The sequence below is a fragment of the Dipodomys merriami genome, unplaced genomic scaffold (assembly GCF_024711535.1).
Source record: "Dipodomys merriami isolate MVZ:Mamm:240054 unplaced genomic scaffold, mDipMer1.0.p SCAF_11, whole genome shotgun sequence".
In the NCBI taxonomy this organism is placed as follows: Eukaryota; Metazoa; Chordata; class Mammalia; order Rodentia; family Heteromyidae; genus Dipodomys; species Dipodomys merriami.
The window spans coordinates 39596158-39616928 of record NW_027202382.1 but is presented as its reverse complement, the minus strand read 5'-3'; the positions used below and the strand labels follow the sequence as shown (position 1 = coordinate 39616928).

Sequence of the window (20771 nt, the reverse complement as noted above, 5' to 3'; positions counted from 1 at the left end):
GATTTCTCACCCTGATAAGGGAAGCTACATTGTGAAATTTTCAAATATGCTTTACCATCCTAGCTGCAGGAGATGCTTTCATGTACCTTTCTCTACCCTTCTTTTGTTCCCCACTTTACCTCCTGACACTCTCACTGTTTCCACCATCTTACTTTTCAAGATCCTTTTAGTTATACATTATTCATATGAATTTCTTATAATTTTTAAAGTTGTAATTGAAAATAATTATAATTGTAATTGAAAAGCCTGTTTTAACAATTGGGGATGGGAAACTTGATACAGATGAAAGTTTGGACTTTGAAGTCAAACTTGAGATTGATTTTGGCTGCATAACTGGGGACAGGGATCAGTTAACTTCAAAGATTTGGTTTCTTCATGTGTGGTAGGACTGTTAGGGAGATTAAAAAAGAGCTTATTGGGATGGGGATGTGGTTTAGTGGTAGAGTGCTTGCCTGTCATACATGAGGTCCTGGGTTCAATTTCTCAGTACCACATAAACACAATTTTTTTTTAATTTTTAATTTTATTGTGAAAATACCATACAGAGGGGTTACAATTACATGGGCAAGATAATGAGTACATTTCTTATCAAGCATTATTGCCTCCTCCTTTGTTTCCCCTTCCCATCCCTTCCCATCTTCCCCCCCTCCCCCCCCACAATTTTTTTTTTTTTAAAGGAGCTTATTAAGTCTCTTTGAGACAAAGGGCCATACAGGTCTTGATAATTGTTTCTTTTTCTTCTAATTATAATATAGCAGTTTGTTATTATTTGTATTATGTACAGATTGCTATGCTTTTCTAAAAGACTAACGTAGATATATTTTAATCTTCTCATACTATAAGGCAGAAAAAAGTCTTTTTGATAAATTAGAGCATAATGTAGATCCTTGGGAACTCTCAGAATGCATATAGTTTTAATAAATTGAAGCTACTACTCCCTATTTTGGGAGGTTTTGAAGTTATTCCTGATATACAACACAAAGGCTGTTTGCAACGGCTGACTTGCTTATCCTTTCTAAATTACATTCTAAATTGCAATTGTGTATAATCATACACATTTATTAAGACAGGTGTATGGTCAAATGTTCAGGAGGGATGGCTTCAGATGTCACACATTTGCTGAATGTATAGTTAAAAATACTGCTTATAAGCCAGGTGCTGGTGGTTCATGCCTGTAATCCTAGCTACTCAGGAGGCTGAGATCTGAGGATCGCGGTTCAAAGCCAGCCTGGGCAGGAAAGGCTATGAAACTCTTATTTCCAATAAACCACTAGAAAACTGGAAGTGGTGCTGTGGCTCAAGTAGTAGAGTGCTGACCTTGAGCTGAAGAGCTGAGGGACAGCGTCTAGGCCCAGAGTTCAAGCCCCACGACCGCAGGGGAATAAAAAACAAAACTACTGCTTATGTTGGTCAGTGGTTCTTACTGAGTTAAAAACAAGAGTTATACCTGTGGTCAGTGTTTAGGTTATATAAAATTTGTTACATTTGTGTCTGACCTTGCAGGAGAACAAATTATATCTTGAACAAGTAATTTTAAGTAAAGCTGTTGTAATATTTTTGATATGAAGATACTATTTTATTTCCACTTTTAGTTTGAATGTTGTAATTTCCTGCCTAACTGCATTTTTTTCTAGTAGGATTTGATCTTATTGGTTGTTTTCAGTATTACATTTTAAATGGAGAGAACTGTCTGCATAAGGAATTTTACTTCACTCTCAGAATCATTGACCAAACTATAATTTAATGAATAATATGTAACTGATCAGTTTTAAAAAATATTGTTAGTATTGATAATCCATGGTTGGAATCATTAGTTCTCCTTGTTTAAGTATTTGTTTTAGATAGCATCACAGGAAACTAATGGCCATCGTTTTGTTAGCAAGGAAGAGGTTGTTTTCTAATTTGATTGTTTGAATTGTGTGAATTGAGTTTTTTTAGCCTGACACTTTGGGAACTGCTACTTGGTAATGATATTTTTGTTCCAGGTCTCTTTGAGTCAGTTTCTATTAAAAATGAAATATGACAACTTGTACAACAATGAAAATATTTGAATAATACAGTATTTGTATTATAATTGTATGGCTTTGAGGAAAACTTCATTTCTGTGTCTAATTGAATTTATTAAGTATAATACATTTTTTTAAACCAAAGAGTAACTTTTTGTTTACTTGACCACTGAGTTCAAGTACATGTAAAATACACTGTAAAGCCCATAGAATGCTGACAGTTTGTAGCTGGCAAGATAATTATACAGTAGTTATACTATAACGTTTGTAAAGAAATTGTTAAAATTGATAATCCTCAATGAGTTAAGTTATAATTAATTGCTAGAGAAAGAAGGAGTAAAATATTAAATTAACTTTTGCTTTCATTGATAGTTCCTAGGAATTTTTATAATAGAATTGAGTCCAATGGATTTATTTGGTAAATTTTCAATGTCTGTTTTAAGAACCTCCACAAGAATGCCTGATCGGGTCATATTCAGAAACATATCATTAATTTAAAATGCTGTTTTTTTTTCTTTTCGAGAGAACAAAGGATTCAAATTTAACTACTTCATACTGGTTATGTTATGTAAATTATTGTGGTTAGTGCAACATTATGTAAAAATATAATTACACAATAATTCATTTTTGTGACATATTTTTTTGTTAGTTTATTCAAGACTATCACTGTGATCACTGTAGTTCACTAATGATCACTAAGTAACAAATGAGCCATTTCTTTTAACACTATTTGAGGAAGCCTTTTCAAGCTAAGTGGCCTTTTCTTATTTATTTATTTATTTATTTATTTATTTATTGTCAAGGTGATATACAGAGGGGTTACAGTTACAGAAGTTAGGTAATAAGTACATTTCTTGTCAAACTTATTACCCCCTCCCTCATTTCTTTCCCACTTTTCACCCTCCAGCCCCCCAAGTTGTGCAGATCATTTCCAACATATTGTCTTATGAGTAACACTGTTGCATTGGTTTTCCCATTGTCCTTTGTCTCACCATTTTGTTGTTCCCCTTCCCTAATTCAGATAAATGTATATACAATACTGAGGGTATCAAAATCAAATACAGTGACAACAAGGGATAAACCATAGGGAGAATAACACACAAAAGAAACAAGAAATCACATAGTACATTAAAAACAACAGCAAAGAAAAACCTCTTGTTTCTGTCTTAGAGTTCATTTCGCTTAGCATTATCATATATGGTCATATGTATGTAGCTATTGAACTATTCTGCTCATCTGCTAAGATTACCCTAGATGTACACTAATTACTGCAAATAAGAGAAACCATGGAACCTGTTACTTTGGGTCTGGCTTACTTCACTTAATATTATTTTTTCCAAGTCTTTCCATTTCCTTACAAATGGGCTGATGTTATTCTTTTTGATGGATGCATAGAATTCCATTATATATACATATATGTATGTATACACACCCACACATAGATACCACATTTTCTAAATCTAGTCTTTAGAAAAGAATAAGAAAGTAATATTTGAGATTGTGAATTTTGGGAGCTAGGTCAAAGTTTAGTTTTGTGTTTCTGTGAAACTCCTGAAGGTAGGTGTCTCATAAGTGTAAATGAAAGCTGGTAGACATGTCTGACTATTTTCCCTTTCTTGGCCTAACTTCTTTTTTCATGCTACATGGTGTAGTGTCTTTTTGGATTCACTGTATTGCTTTGTTGGATAACGATGAATCAGGTCTTTTTCTTTTTGTCCTTTTTTTTTTAGGTATGAGAAAAATTGAGCCATTATAATCTCTCCCATCACATATCAGTGGCTATTATGTACCATATTTATACGACACTAACAAATTATTAAACCCTTACCTTGAACTTTTCTTGTATAAAGACTTTGTCTCTTGCCCTTACAAATCAAGCATATAAAAGCTATGTAGTGGCACTGTGGCTCAAAGTGGTAGAGGGTCAGCCATGAGCAAAAGACCTCAGGGACAGTGCTGAGACCTTGAGATCAAGCCCCATGACCAACAGCCACATTTTTTTTTAAAAAACATTTTGCTGGGCACTGGTGGCTCATGCCTGTAATCCTAGCTACTTAGGAGGCTGAGATCTGAGGATCACAGTTCATAGGGAGCCCAGATAGAAAAGTGTGTGAGACTCTTATCTCTAGTTAACTACCAGAAAACCGGAAGTAGTGCTATGGCTCAAAGTGGTAGAGCACTAGCCTTGAGCTGAAGAGCTCAGGGATAAAACCCAGGCCCCACGACTGACTTTCCCCCTCTCCTCCCTGCCCCAAAAAAGGCTGTGTATGACCAGGAAGGTCTAATGGTCACAGTTGCATAGACAATTGACTATCCATTTGAAAAAACTACTCTACTTAGAGCTTTCATCAAAATAAGTTACAACCAGGATGGATATTCGGATATAGCTTAGGAGTAGTGCACTTGCCTAACATGAATGAGGCCTTGGGTTTAATCCCCAAACCTGCAGAAAGAAACATGCATGTGTATGTGAGAATGTGTATATGTGTGTGTGTATGTATGTATGTATGTATGTATGTATATATTTATAAATAAACTGGATTAAAAAGAAAAATATGTAAGAATAATTTTAGATATTTAGGGGGGAAAGGATTTCTTGACTAAAGTACAAACTACAATGGAAAAGATTATTTGACTAGACAGCTGGGAAGATGGCTCAGTGGTAGAGTGCTTGCCTTGCATGCCTGAGGCCCTGGGTTCGATTCCTCAGCACCACATAAGCAAAAAGAAAAAAGCCGGAAGTGGCGCTGTGGCTCAAGTGGTAGAGTGCTATCCTTGAGCTGAAGAACTGAGGGACAGCACCCAGGCCCAGAGTTCAGGCACTATGACCGGACCAAAAAAAAAAAAAAAGATTATTTGACTAGAATCTAAAACTTTGGCCTGGCAAAACAGAACAAAAAGAAAATTTTCAGAGTTTTTTGCAAGGCCAAAATAATAAGGAAGTCAAAGGAAATAAAAATAGGCAAAATAAATATATTTGAACAGCTGAAGTTGTGAAAGAAAAGATCCACACAGTTAATAATTAGATTCAAATGGTAAACAATAATTTTATCATAATAATATTATAAACTATTATATTACTAGAAAGGAAGAAGATACAAATTAAAACCATGAAATGCTATTAGAACATGAGAATAATGGAAAAAATTATAAGCTGAATAGCACCAGTTATTGGTAAGAACCAATTGAGAGAGCCAAGTGGAAGCAGGAACTCTTAAGTCCTTTGGAGAAGTGGCCTTAGGAGCCAACAGTTACACTAATTATATATAGTAGAAAAATTCTCGTACGTAAGAATTGTCAAAGATGTTCAAACATTGTTGGGTGGTTTTTTTTTTTTGGCAGTAGAATTGATATATTTTTACTTAAGAATGGAGGATTTCCTTCCTTCCTTCCTTCCTTCCTTCCTTCCTTCCTTCCTTCCTTCCTTCCTTCCTTCCTTCTTTCCTTCCTTCCTTCCTTCCTTCCTTCCTTCCTTCCTTCCTTCCTTCCTTCCTTCCTTCCTTCCTTCCTTCCTTCCTTCCTTCCTTCCTTCCTTCCTTCCATGTTTACGTGCTAGGCCATATTCTGGATACGAGGGATATAGTAGTGAATAAAATGGGCAAAACACTTACCTTCATGAAGGAAACCCTGTAATAGGGGCAAAACAACTATTGCAGCCTGCTTGATGGTAAAATGAACTAAGGACTAGAATTGCATAGGAAAAGTGAATTAGAATGATTGGGATTGAGAAATTAAAATTTCAAGTAAGGTGGTTGAGACAGACTGTATTTGGAAACTAGTAAATAGAGGTCTGATAATTTGTAAATAAAAGTATATTTCTTCCTATTTAGCTGATGGATTGAACAGCAAGGACAAAGCCATGAAATGGAAGCACGGCATGCATGTATGTTTGAAGAACAGCTAGCAAGGATGAGAGGCTGGGACAGAGTTTGGGAAGGAGAATGGTACTAAAAGAGCCATGTTCTGAGGAAGGGAGGACAGGTTAGAACTGTACCGTATGTGAGTTTTACAGGATTCCTCTGTCTGCAGTTTTGAGGGCAGACTAGGAAATTTGAGGCCAAAGAGAGGAGGACCCCTGTTACGAGGTACTTGTAATCCAGGTAGAACATGATAAAAGCATGCACCAAGGAAGGAGTGATAGTGAAATTTATGGTAAATAAATTATATTTTAAATACTCTTGGGGGAATAGAGGGAAAGTGGGAGAAAATGAGGGAGGGGGTAACAAGTTAGATAAGAAATGTACTCACTACCTATCACCTTAACAATGAAATAAAATTTAAAAATTATATGGTAAATACTTATTTGAATATGTCTTAAAAGATTCATTTGACAGGATTAACTGACACATTGGATCTGAAATGTGAGATTAAGATCATAGGTCTAGTTTGGAGTGACAAATGGAAGTGTTGAGTAAGAGGTTAGCAAATGAGCCTGGAGGTAGGGACATCTGAGATGGTGCAATTAAAGATGGGAGGACATATTTGCAGTGATGAGATGGAAAGCAAGCAAAGGAGGACATCAAGACAGAAAAGTGACAAAAGGTACAAGGCCTGAGCTGTGGGGCCATCAATAGGAAGAAGCTAGCAAAAAGCCCAGCGAGAAGCCAATGACACAGGAGAGTAGCTTCTAAGCCACTACTGGAGTGATTCAAGTAGGAGGAAGCAGTTAGATACAGGTTTGAGATGAGACTTCAGGCCATTGGTGTGGCCACTGGTTTGTGAGTGGTTTCAGAGAAATGTTGGGATAAAAGTTTAATTGGCATGGGTCCAAGAGAGTAAGAGTAAGGGAACTGATGGCAGTGAGTAGCTATTCTTGCAAGGAAAATAAAAGGAATGAGAGAAGTGGGGTGTAGCCTTTGAAAAGTGGGCTTGGCATGTGTACTGATGAGAAAAATCCATTGCAGAGGTAAGATTAATTAAATGGCAGAATTAGTGGAGTCATGCCTGAGTTGATGAGAGGAGATGGGATACTTCTTCAAAAGTGAATGAGAATGGCCTTTGTGAGGGCACAGCCCATTCTTCTGTAATAGTATGCAGGCAGAGTGTATAGGGCAGAAGGGCAGGTGGATGAAGGTGGTAGAAGGCAGCTATGGCAGTTCTCTTCTGGTTGCTCTGTTTTCTCAGTGAAATTGTAAATAAGATAACAACAATAAGAGAATAGAGGCCTGTGGAGATTTAAACAGAGAGGAGAAAATATGAAATAGTCACTGAGTTGAGCTTGTCAATGAATGAAGGAAAATATGCTATAGTTAATTGAGTTGCACTGTAGTTAGTGATCATGGATTTAAAGAGATCTTCAGCCTAGCTGTTTTTGTCTACACATAGTCAGCTACAGGGATGCAGGTTAAGAGTTGCATTTAATAAAGTTGAAGTTTGTTTATCAAGTGAGGATGCCGGGGTGAGAGGTACAAAGGACTTGAGGATGTATGTAAAGGAACAGTTAAAATATCAGAATATAAGCTGTGTAAGGATAATAATGTGGACCTAGGGAGGCTGCAAAAAGATTGATAGTGTTTATATCCCCATGGGCTTGACAAAAGAGGGCTATAGAGAATGGACTGAGAGAAGTGGGAAGTCAAGGCTGGAGACTGCTGAATTGCTTAATTGCTGAAGACCTCCCCTCCTCTTCTCCCTCCCCTCTCCTTTGCACTTTTGCTTGAGAACATGGTTCTTGGTCTTTAAATTTTTGAAAAGGACCAGTATGATTGAATGTTAGGTCATGCAAGAATTGGCCACATTTACATGCCATAATACTTAAGCAAAACTTTGGAAAGGTTCTGCTATGGAGAGTAGGAAGAGGAGAAAGATGAACCCATGAAGTTTGGAGGGCAAGTCAGTTGATAAGGTTGGGTAGATTTGGGGGTGAATAATTAAGAAATAGAGATTGGATGGGTTTGCTCATTGCTTAGGCTAAGAATTCTATACTGTTAACAAGAGGTTTACAACATAAAGTTGCTGAAGTATAGGGACAATAGTATAGTTTCTCAAAAAAATTGTAATGTAGAATTACCATATGATCCAACAATTCTGCTAGTGGGCATATACCCAGAAGAAGTAAAAACAAGGAGTTGTCCCAAACTTATATACTCATATTTATAGTAGTATTACACATAATAAGCAAAAGGTAAAAGTAACCCATATGTCCATTGACGGGATAATGCATAAGTTATATGCATATATGCATATAACTTCTTTAAAAAGAAAGAAGTTCTAGTATATTCTACAACATGGAGGAACTTTGAAGATATTTTGCCAAATAAAATAAGTCAGTCACAATAGGACAAATACTGTATGATTGGAGTTAAATAAGTCCCTAGAGGAGTAAAATTAGTAGAGACAAAGTATAATGTGAAGAGGGTGATGTTCAGTGGATTTCAAAGTACCATATAAAAAGTTCTGTAGAGGGAGGATGATGACTTGTGGTACAATACTGTGGATTCACTTACAGCCATAGCACTGTACACTTAAAGATAATTGAAATAGAAAATTTTAAGGCCATGTATATTTTATCATTATAAAAAAAGGTAGTATAAGATGCAGGCATTGCTTCTCTGATGGGAGGGGTAGAGGTAGGCCTTAGTGTCCTTAGGAGAAAGGAGAATTGTAGTATGAGAAAATCTTGTTGACAGACATGGTGTTTTGGGAGACACTTGCAGGAATGTCAGCTTTCATCCACCCTCTGTGAATTATTTGGTCCCAGCACTAGAGTAGCAAGTGTGATTTAGAGATACTTTGAAACACATTTTCCTAACTAGGAAACCATTTTCTATTTGTTCTCACTTACTGTGTTTAGCAAATAGTGTCTTTGTAGATGATACAAAAATAACCTCTGTCCTTCAAAGTTATTCTAAGTTTTTAATATGAATTTATCTTTTGAACATTATATTTGCTAGTTGAATTGGGTACTACTTTGGAGTCATTGTATTTATATCCTAAACTTGGCAAAGAAGTTTAAATAGAGGAATTGGAAAGCTCTCATTCATAATGTGCTAAGGCCTGTTTCTTGACAACATGTTTTAGTTATTTGTCCAGATGTATTCTTATTGTTGAGTCACAATAATGACTAGAAGACAGATCAACAGGAGGACATAAATAAATAAAGCCAAAGAAGAAAGCCAATGTTGGATTATTTGGAGTTGGATATATCTAGACTGAATCCCAGCTCTGTTACTTAACTGTAAATTTGCCCTTAGTGAGCCTCACTTTTCTTATTTATAAAATCAGGATACATTTCCTTACTTGGCAAGGTTGTTTATGATTCAACAAGGCAAATTAACCACCTATAGCACTGACTGTATGCCTAGGCATGAAGTAAGTGAAAGGTATAGCAGTATACTTGTTACCACAAAATATCTAGTAGACTTCTATTTTTGAAAACTACTCTATAAACTTAGAAAACAAAGAAATTAGCAGAAAGGTCCTTCAGTTTGTACAGATTCACCTCAGGGTTTCTGGAACTCTGGAGAGTCCCTAGTGCATTTGATGTTTACACATCATTAGCAAACAGATGTCCAGAAGCAAATAAACTGTAGCTTAAGGATTTGAAACCATTGACAATGTAGAGAAAATCAGTTTCTGATGAAGTTATAACATTTCTAAGTAAGTAATAGAAGGCAATGGGACATTTAATTGGATTTATAAAGGTTTATTTCAGGAACACCCATATTTCCAATTTGAGGCACACCTGAATGTCTGCAGTCATCTAATTTATAGTGCTTGCTTATTTCTCCACTGTGTTTAACCTTACAACAACAGCTAATGTTTATTGTATTCTTATTACAGGCCAATATGATCTTTAGGAAGCCTATAGTATTTAATGGCTCATTTTCAGTGTTTTGAAATTAGCCTTTTATCTACTTGTAGAGACAAGGAATTTAATGAGTTATACTATTCCAGTCTGCACCAAATATTTGTTGGGTATTTATAATAGGCTAGATGCTTTTTAGGAGACAAAGCTAAATAAAACAAAGGACCTAAAACAAAAACCAAGCAAAAACAAAGAAACATGAAATACTAGATTGACTTCAGAAAATACCTCCTGTTGTACTATGTACTCTTGGGAAGGGGAGTGTAGTATCAGGGAATGAGCTGTGGTCTGTGATGGACTCTGTCCTTTCTCTGCCACTTCTTCCTGGAAGCTTTTGCTTCCTCTCCGATGAGGCTAATCCCTAGCATTGTGTAATTCTCTATGTTTTTCAATTAGACTGTAAGCCCCCCGGAGGGAAGAGGGCTTATTCACCAAATGGGCCAGCCACCTCAGAGTACTTGTGCCACAAATAAATACTGGTTTTCTAAATTTGGAGCAGTTAGGAAAAAAAGGGGAAAACCTTAGACAAACTTACTGTTTTCATTATGATAAATTGATATGATACTCCCAACAGCATCACTTTGTCCTGGAGGGAAAAATCAGAAATTTGTATAAAAATGTCTGTCAGAATGTTGGCACCTTGTGAGATTTCCATCAATAGTTTTATATTTGCATAAATAATTGTTACCTCTTTTTGTCAAATTTGACAGGTGTGATGTATTGGTGTATAAAGACCGTATGCAAATGGTGGCGGAGGGCTCCAGCCTGTAATTCTAGTGGTTTGAAAGTTTGGGCATAAAAGTTTTCAAGACTTGATCTCAGCAAATAGCTGGGTGCAGTGGCACATGCCTTTTATCCCAGCTGTGGGGGAAGCACAATGTCTGGGCACTGGTTGGTACCTTCTTGTTATCTCCAGTGACATGAGGAAGCACAAGTAGGAGGATTGTAATTCAAGCCAGCCTAAGCATTAAATGAAACCCTTCTCTGGAAATAACCAAGCCAGTAAGGGGCTAGTGTGGTAGATCACCTGCTTAACAGGCATGAGACCATGAATTCAATCCCTAGCACTGCCAAAAAAACAAACAAAACAACACCCACAAACCTTTATACAGTAATGCTACCTTTGTAATACATATATTTCTTGGCATAGAAATGTGACAGTTAAAAAGCTATAGGAAGCCAGGTGTTGGTGGTTCACACCTATAATCCTAGTTACTCAGGACTGTGATCTGAGGATCACAGTTCAAAATCAGATGGGGCAGAAAAGTTCCCATGAGACTCTTTTTTTTTTTTTTTTTTTGGTTGGTGGTGGGGCCTGAACTCTGGACCTGGCCGCTGTCCCTCAGCTCTTCAGCTCAAGGCTAGCACTCTACTACTTGAGCCACAGCGCCACTTCCAGCCTTTTCTGCTTATGTAGTACTGAGGAATCAAACCCAGGGCCTCATGTTTGTGAGGCAAGCACTCTACCACTGAGCCACCTTCCCAGCCCTCCCATGAGACTCTTATCTTACAATTAACCACCCAAAAACCAGAAGTGGTGCTGTGGCTCAAGGCACTAGCCTTGAGCACAAAAAGGCCCAGGGACAGTGCATAGGCCCTGAGTTCAAGCCTCATAACAAAAAAACAAAAAAAACTATAAGAAAGGGCTTTGTGGTATAGTTCAGTGGTAGAAGACTTGTCTAGTATGAAAGTATGAGGGCCTGGGTTCAGTTCTCAAGACAGTAAGCATAAATAAAATCCCAAACAAAAAAGATGATAAAATGTATTCTAACTCCGAAAAATTACATGAAGCCTGAGATTATAGCAAAAAAAAAAGGTAACTTTCATCCACTTATGTTACCCATTAATTTGGGTTTTAAGAATTAGTTCCAAAAGATGAACCAATTGAAAAAAAAATCCCCAAATATGTAAATTTAAATAATAAAGAAGAAAACAAAGATGCAGTAGAGAAGAAGGCATAAGTGAACATATCTTTTTTAATCCCTCCCCAAACTAGCACACTTTTTCTTTTTCCATTTTAAAGTTCTTTTGGAATTTTACTTACGTTTGATTTTGGAGTATACTGGGTATAAATTAGATTAAGGATCAGATTTATATTTTTTAGTAGATGAAGTGAGGAAAAATATGTGAAATGCCAGTATATATTGGATTTTTTTGGTTAAAAATCTATCAGCCTTCTCCAGAAGGAAAGATGAAACTCCAAATTTTACTATATAATTTCAATAGACTCATTATTTATACAGCAGCTGATGCATTTAGGACTTGTTGATTCATTTAATTGGTAACTGTACTACATTCATAACTCCAACAACAGGAAACAATAGGTCAGTGTCTGCTGTTTATGCATAAATAGCCACAGCAGAGAAGGATATGTCGGAAAGGCAGTGTGTGCTAGTCTGAGGAGGAATTGGGCATGTGACTGCTTCCGTTGCTTCTCATATTGAGGTGGGTTTTGCTCTTTTACCTTAAATAATTTGATTTGTACTTTTATTACAGATGTAGATGGTTACCTGTTTCTGTGATCAGGCTGACTGCTGTAAAATAATAATTGTATTTTAAGTTTCTAGTATTGGGGAAAATACTTGAATGCAATTATGACTTAAAATTGAGATGACTCAATGTGGTTGTATCTTTAGGCTTCAGACTAAAGTTTCAGAGTAAAAAGTTAATACAAAATGGATTTTAAAAAAAGTAACAAATTCTGTTTGTACATGGAGACCAAATACAGTATTTTGAAATTTTTTTAAAAAATAGTTTGAGATACCTTTGACACTTTAGGGTCAAATCTGCATTTTTGAATTAGTAATTAAAAAGTAATTTTTACTTTTAAAGGAAAGACATCTTTTTGTCAAGGAAAGGAAATCATGATATTTTAACTAAACCATTTAAAACATTGCTTTAAAATGTTATTTTTAATAACTAAAATTTAAGTATAAAAGGAATACTTTGTTAGTATAATTGTGTTCAATTAACATGCTGAACTAATGATTCAGATGTTTTACAGTATAAAACAAAGTGAATTCTTGCAGCTTTAATGGGTTTTATAGGCCATGTCTTTGAAGCTCTTTATTTGTTGCAGTCCAGTTTGTAATCTTGGGAAACTTTAAGTCTGCATTATATAGAGTTAACTTTTCTTCTTGACCATAAAAAGGAAGCTTATTCTAAATGTGTTTTGAAAAGGTTTGAGCTGGTACTCCAAAGAGTAGTACAAATTCTTAGACTATTTTCTGAGACTGCATTTTTGGTGTATGGAATTGAAAATGGCACTAGGCATTAAACACTGCAATGAACTGTTGCCCTGTTTGTAGGATATTCCCATCTTCTCATCTGGAAAATTAAATCTGATTACAGCTTGGATTAACATTTATGGTTGGGGGTGAAGAAGTTAGTATCTTAAATTCCATGAAATTGAACAATGAGATTATATTGTTTATGGTTAACATTAAAGTCTTGCTTTTCAAAAGGCAGATTTTATTATTTAATGCTCAAAAGGTGTTTAATATTTTGTCTTTTACTGACTAAAGTACCATAGAGATAATGATTGGAAAAATTCAGTAGGCATTAAATATAATGTTTTCTATCTTGATACCTAGAATGTTAAAAGTGAAAGCAGAGTTTGGTGTTGACCGCTACATTTGCAACTTCTCTTAAATTTCCAAAGATGTCCACTTTCAGGTAGATGTTATACAAAATGAAGTCAGTATGTTTTTCAGTAATCAGTTAAAAGCATGTTATGCTTTAACTCTTTAAATGGATTCATTGGTGTGACAGAGAGAACCAAGGAAATAATTTGGTATTGTCTGAGGGCGGGGGGAGAGAATGTGTGTTTGTGAATGTGTGTATGCACATACAAGTTACCAGTGTGCAAATGAGCTCTCATATATAACCACAGTACTTTTATGAATTATTTTGTATTTCTGTTGTAAAAGACCTGTCTACCAGGTTTTCTAGGAACTTTAAGCCTAAGGCAGAACTCAAGGATTTGGAGCCTGTGTAAAATAATTTATAGTACCTTTCCAGTAAGTCTTGCCCAAATTCTTATTCTATTAATTAAACATCCTGTGGCAATCTGGTGTATCATATTAAAGATTTTAAAGTATGTGTAGTAGAAAACTAGAAAACATTCACTATTGAGATTGAAGAAAACTAGCCTCTCAAAAAAAGAAAAAGAAAAAAAAAAAAAGAAAAGTAAGACCTGCTTGTTCTGGAGATCAGTTGTTTTCCTGCTGTGGAGACATAGGCCTTTGGGCATGGACATGTTTGCTGAAAGAGATTATGCTATGGGAGTCCAACACAGTGAAATGACTGTTTTAAATGTGGCAATGCTTTTGTAGCCTTCAAGAGAGGTGGTGCACATGTTTCTGTGGAGGAAGAGTTGTAGATAGATGGCACAGTGCTGGGAGAAGTTGGTGGCTCACCACATTGACATAATGTGAAACCTTGTTATGAACGGATTGCCTCTTTAAGGCCTGTTTGTTTAAAAGACATGTGGACTCTATCAGATGATAAATGTTGTTGGCACGCGGTATTTTAGATACAATATTCTGAAAAGTATTTTCCTGGAAAATGACGAAATTCATTTTTAAGTTTGTAAGAAACCTAGTACTGGGATCAGGACTCTGTTACAGTACCCACTCCCTCCTCAGGTATTGTTTGTTTCTGGGGCTTGAACTCAGAGCCTGGGTACTGTCCCTGAGTTTCTTTTACTCAAGGCTAGCACTCTACCACTGGGGCTGTGGTACATTAGTGGAGATAAAGAGTCTCACAGACTTTCCTGCCTGGCCTGGCTTTGAACTGCAATCCTCAGATTTCAGCCTCCTGAGTAGCTAGGATTATAGGTATGAGCCATCTAGCTCCCAATTTATAGTCTTGATTTTTTTTTTTTTTTTTTTTTTGGTTAGAGACAATTCTTAGGGGAAAACCTTGACATATGTTAATAACTGTTCTGTCAATTGCCCAAACAAATTTTTAGGTTACTTTTTTCCATGTTAGTACTTTGAGCTGCAGATTTTCATGTTGAAAGTTAGCTGTTTGGTGACACTGCATTTGGCGGTAGGTGTATGAATGTGAGAAGGTGTTTTGGAACATTAGTAATTATAGCATTGGATGGTGGATAAAGAAATAGATATATAAATACTAGACTGATGCAGTTTTCCAGTATATGTTATTTTCCATATAAAGATATAGAACATTTCATAAAATGTTCCCAGACCATTTAAAACTCAAAGAAATGCAGCTGACGCAATGAAATACATAGAGTACTTGTAAAAACATACAGACACGCAAGTGGATTGCTGCCAGACAGAAAATTTAAAGGCGGTTTGCTTAACTGCAGGGTGCTAGGTTTTGTACATGTGCCATGCTGAAACTGTTAGTAGGGCGGGTGTTGTGTTGCTTGAGAAAAGCAGATTGTCTTTGGACCTTTTTAACTCAGATATTTCCAATGTCGATATTTTGGTGACATTATGGCATAGAGATCAATTTAATGTGAAAAAAATGAATTCATTCTCCAGTACAAAAAGAAAATTAAATAATTTGTTGGCAGTTTATTTTTACAGAATGGCTTTTCATAGTTTTAATAACTATCTGACTGGATCTTTGAGCTAATTGAATGGAGCTTTGGTTTAAAAAGTTTTATCTTTTATTTTCAAGTATTTCTGAAAATGTACGAAACAATGGATTTTAGTTTAAAAACATTTATCTTTTATTTCAAAAGAGTATTTTTGAAAATGCAAAAGACAAATGAAGTTTACTTTTTGGGTTACAGAAAAGACTTAAAACTAAAAATTTTATACTTTATTATTTTCTGCATGAGTTGTGGTGAATTATGTGTGAACTGTCGTGGAACATTCTATTCACATGTGGGCTCTACCTTTAGGGATTGTCTTGGGAATTTAGTTGATGTTGTTTAGTCTTCCATCATGGCTTTGTTTAGGATAGTAAGATTGGAATGGCCTTCATCTTAGCATGTCAGGGTCATCCTTCCCTTCATTACATTAGCGAAGGCAGATTGTTCTTTTTGCCATTTTTTTGTTTTGCTTTCAATTCTGCTATATTGTATACATGAAAAAATGTGTTTTATGGTGATTAGTTTCTAATGGTTTCTTATGAAAAGACTTTTAAAGAAATGTAAGAAGTTTTCTTTGCCTATGAGCAAGCAATTTACTTTTTAAAAATTGAAGAATATGCCACACACTTTGGTTTCTACTGTTTGTCTCTTTACAACATGGTGATAGAAAAAGTCTCTTTTTTTAAAATTCCTATTGATATTTGTGGTTCTCAAAAAGCACAAACTACTACAAGGAAGACATGATATTAAAGATTAATATTGGAGTCATATCAGTATGAAGTTTTCTAGCTGTAGAGTGTTAGCCACATGACAATTGGAAGAAAAAGAACAAGCAGTACATAATTTTGTGGTTTTCAGCTTGTCAGTGGCTTACAGTTTGGACCAAATTTTAAGTATTTATGTGTATTTCAGGAATTATAGCCACTGTGCTCTTTTTCTTAGGTCCTTGTCTTTCCATGGTTCATTTGGAGGTTGGTTGAGCATCCTGATAGCTAATTCCTCCTTATAGGCCTAGAACAAACTAACCATTTCTAATCTGAAAAACTGAAATGCTCAAAATTATAGATTACAGAATTTTGGATTAGGAATGGTCAGCTGTCAACCAGTGAAGCAAATATTAGAAAAAAAAATCCAGAATCTGTAATATTTCTTTCTGGTACCAAGTATTTTGGACTTTCCCCCCTGGTTTTAGTACCTTTGACCTCCTGTCTCAGGAAAGCCAACTCCTTGTGAGATTTTTAGCTGTTCAGGCCAAAAACAGGCAGCTACTTCTTCATCTGGCGCACAGAGCTGCTTTGAAAAGTGCTATAGAGGACGTTATTCTAGGATTCTGCTTCTCACCATGTAGAAACATCATTTGTCCCTTCTTAGTAGTTGAAGATGAAAGTAAAGAGAAAAAATGATCCCTGCTTTTTAAAGTCACATAGAAGGGTAGTTCAAGTGCACAGTGCATATAAATTTCAACTCTTTTGCACCAACCATATTGGTAAACACTACTTTTGGTGTGACTTTTAGAATATTTCTGCTTTTGGTGTGACTTTTGATTATTTTTGCTTTTGTGGTTTTTTTTTTTTTTTTGTCGGTCGTGGGGCTTGAACTCTGGGCCTGAATGCTGTCCCTCAGCTCTTCAGCTCGAGGCAAGCCCTCTACCACTTGAGCTATAGAGCCACTGCCAGTTTTCTGGTGGTTTATTGGAGATAAGGGTTTCATGGACTTTCCTGCCCAGGCTGACTTTGAACCTCAATCCTCAGATCTCAGTCTCCTGAATAGCTTGGATTACAAGCGTGAGCCACTGGCACCCAGCTGTTTTTGTTATTTATCTTGGGTTTAATATCAATTGGCCTTAATGACTTGAAAACTGATATTTCTAGAATTTAAATATAGTAGACAGATAGGCCTTTCATTTTTTTCTTCTTGATTCTTCACTGAAGAAAATTAACTATTTCTCTGTAAGTTGGTGTTTTGGATAGTGAGTACTATATATTGTGAGGTCACTATTAAAAGGGGATACCTTCAAAATGCTGTGCTTTCCCATAAAGTTTGCATTGATACATGATTTCCCACATAGAAATTATTCTCATTATGCCAAAGTACCAAGTCTTTTTCTTATTAGAGAAGATTGAATGTTTCCCAAATCGATAGTAAATGGAGGGCTAATAGCTTTTAATTAGTACACTTCTATATTGACTTATAGACATGGTGTTGGATTATCTTGCAATTATGATTTAAGAATCCAGTGACCCATTTAGTAATTTTACTCTGAATAGATTTGCAAGTGGTATTTTTGCCTAGGAAAATTTATAGTTTCTTAGCAGATCTATATTAGCTTATAATATCGTTTTTTATAATATTTGGTTTACAACATCAAGCCAAAAATGTTGGTTCTGTTTTGAAGAAAATATCTAAATTTAGCTGTATTTTCATGAGTTCATAAGCACTTGGGAAAGAATATTTTTTATTTTAAAAAGTGTAGAGTTTTCCCTTTGTTCCTTGAAAGAATTCTTCTCCCACTCTCCCTTTCTCCCTAGTCTGAAACTGGTGCTTTAGGTTTATCAAGGCAACATCTGTAATGATGTAAAGGAGATTGCTGATTAGTGAAGAAAAGTCAAGCAGGTTTAACTCATTTTCTCTGGAAAAAAATATATATTGAGGACAATTTGCAGTTGGCAAGATTTTTTGCATTAGGTAATAGTCTAAAGTTAACAGTAGCATCAGGTCTTTAAAATTTTTCTTTTTTATATTTCTAGAGGAGGGTAATGGGAGTGTCTTGCCGAGCCCTTCCTTGTGCTCATCAGCATAGCAGCCTCAGCTGCCCCCCTTGGATCCCCTGCCAGGGCTGCTATCATCTTCTGATCAAATATTAATGTGTGATCCTCTGCTTGCTCACTAATCCAAAGCCAATTAATATTATCTGTCAATTATTTACAGATCCTGAGGTGCAGAGGCAATTCCCGGAGGACTACAGTGACCAGGTTTGGAATGCGTAATTAATTTTTTACATGACAAAATTTATTTCAGAGTTGTTCAACATATTATTACTGTTCTTTTTACTGAAAGAGATAAATGAAATTTTAGAAAGGAATAGAAGCAGTAATTAGGAGCCAAAGACAAAAAGTAAAACAGAGAAGTAGGATAGAAAACATTAGCTCTAGATTTGGGAGTTTTCCTTCAGGGAAAAGATGTACAGAAACTAAGCAAGAAAACCTATCACAGATACCACTTTTTACTTTGAGGTATGTTGTCATCTGTAGTTCATTAAGCAATCCATGAACTCTCTACCCTCCAATGCTATTTAAGCAGCCAAGAAGCTATATAACCAAAAAGGGAGGGAGTTTATATAATTTCCTACAATTTGAAATAGATGATAAAACTACCTGTTACCATAGTACTAAAAGAAGAAGACACACATGCATAAATAGTTCTTAGGATCAATGTGGTTCCAATGATTATAGCAAAAGTTAAGGCTGACTAGTTGATTCTACCATCTCAAATTTCCACTTTTTGCAGACAGAATGGTGGTATAATGGATATTTTACTCATATAATAGCACTGAAGTTCTGGTGTTGCTTTACTCTTTATAGTTTTACTTTATTCATCCAAGATTCCATTTTTTTTTGTCGAGAAATACTGAAGATGTTCTGTAGCTTTGTTTGATATTTTACATTTCTAGTTCAAGTATGTAACTTGGTATATTTCTTTGAGCATTTTGAAAACAAAAGCATCATTGATTATCCTTGGTAAAGCAATTTTATAAAACCTTTCACATGGGAGATATTGTACATAATTAAGTCATGTTTTTGAAATAGAATCATCTATTTTTTCTCTTCTATTAAAAGTCCTTAAGCTGGACACACTGGTGGCTCACATCTTAATCCTAGCCACTCAGGAGGCTGAGATCTCAGGATCATTGTTCAAAGCCAATCCTGGGAGGAAAGTCTGAGACTTTTATCTCTAATTAACTACCCCTTTCCTCCCCAAATAAAAGCCAGAATGAAAATGTGCTCGTGGTAGAGTACTAGCCTTGAGCAGAAACAAACAAACAAGAAAAGGTAAAGGAATAGTGCCCTGGTCCTGAGTTCAACCCCAGTACTTGCACAAACACATAAAAAGTCCTTAAAATGAGGATAAATATAATAGAACAGAAGTGTCTAGGCCAGTAGCTATAACACCTTGCATTGTGGCCTTTTTAATGGCAAGAAAGGTAATCTGATCTATCTTTTTTTTTTTGGTTGGCCATGAGATAAGCAACTCACAGACTTTATTGCCCAGGCTGGCTTTGAACTGTGATCCTCAGATCTCAGGCTCCTGAGTAGCTAGGATTACAGTCATGAGCCACCAGTGCTGGCCTGATACATCTTTTTTAAATGCAGGGGTTATAATGTGACCAGGAATGAAACTGGATAAGCATTGTAATGTCATTCTTTGAGATGAGATCTTACTCTACAAGAACCCAAGAGAATCTGATTTGCTTTGTGCCTTATCTCAAGACTAACATATGCTTTAAAAAAATATTAAAAATTTTCTCTCTCTACCCCTTGGCAAATGTTAGATAATTATTACTTTGAATGTACTTGAGCCTATAGATTTCTTTTTTTTGGTCGGCCGTGGGGCTTGAACTCTGGGCCTGGGCGCTGTCCCTCAGCTCTTCAGCTCAAGGCGAGCGCTCTACCACTTGAGCCACAGCGCCACTTCCGGTTTTCTGGTGGTTTTTTGGAGATAGGAGTCTCACGGTCTCTCCTGCCCGGGCTGGCTTTGAACCGTGATCCTCAGATCTCAGCCTCCTGAGTAGCTAGGATTACAGGCGTGAGCCACCAGCGCCCGGCGAGCCTATAGATCTTAAGAAAGTTATTGTTCTAAAATTTTGTGTCTAGGTAAATAACCTTTGTGATCTCATGATCTGAACTATCCAGTAAAACAAAGTGTAGGAGAAAATTTAAAATAGAATAGTACCATCTGTGTCTATTCCTCTAAACACAGTATCTCACTATATCTGAAAAATTTGAGCAACATGATTTTTTAAAGTATAACTTTAAAAATTGCATGGGTAATATGTTTATACAAAAATGCTGAAAATATAAAGCTAAAATAAATTTTAAAAAGAATGAAAAAGAAAATACAAATCATCTGTTATTAATCATAGATTACTACTGCTATTAATTTGGTATTTATCTTTCTATGTTTATTTCTTCTAAGTACATGTATATGTTTACATGTTTGAAAAAGGTATGTGTATATGCATGCATGTACTATATGCATGCATGTGTATGTACAGTGAGAAATACAGACTATTTCTTTTTCTTTTTTTTCTTTTTTATTGTGAAAATACTGTACAGAGGGGTTACAATTACATGGGCAAGATAATGAGTACATTTCTTATCAAGCATTGTAG

General features: G+C 35.7%; 1 protein-coding gene across 6 annotated transcripts in view; it reads left to right on the top strand.

Annotated features, from left to right (window-relative positions):
* The window catches only part of Dennd1a (DENN domain containing 1A), a 482983-nt gene that overhangs the window by 91975 nt on the left and 370237 nt on the right, over window positions 1-20771 (top strand). For all 6 annotated transcript variants that reach the window (XM_070013301.1, XM_070013293.1, XM_070013274.1 and 3 more), the window contains exon 3: window positions 18311-18354. In XM_070013301.1, the coding sequence (XP_069869402.1) occupies window positions 18311-18354 (44 nt within the window). The remainder of the gene's footprint in view (window positions 1-18310; window positions 18355-20771) is intronic.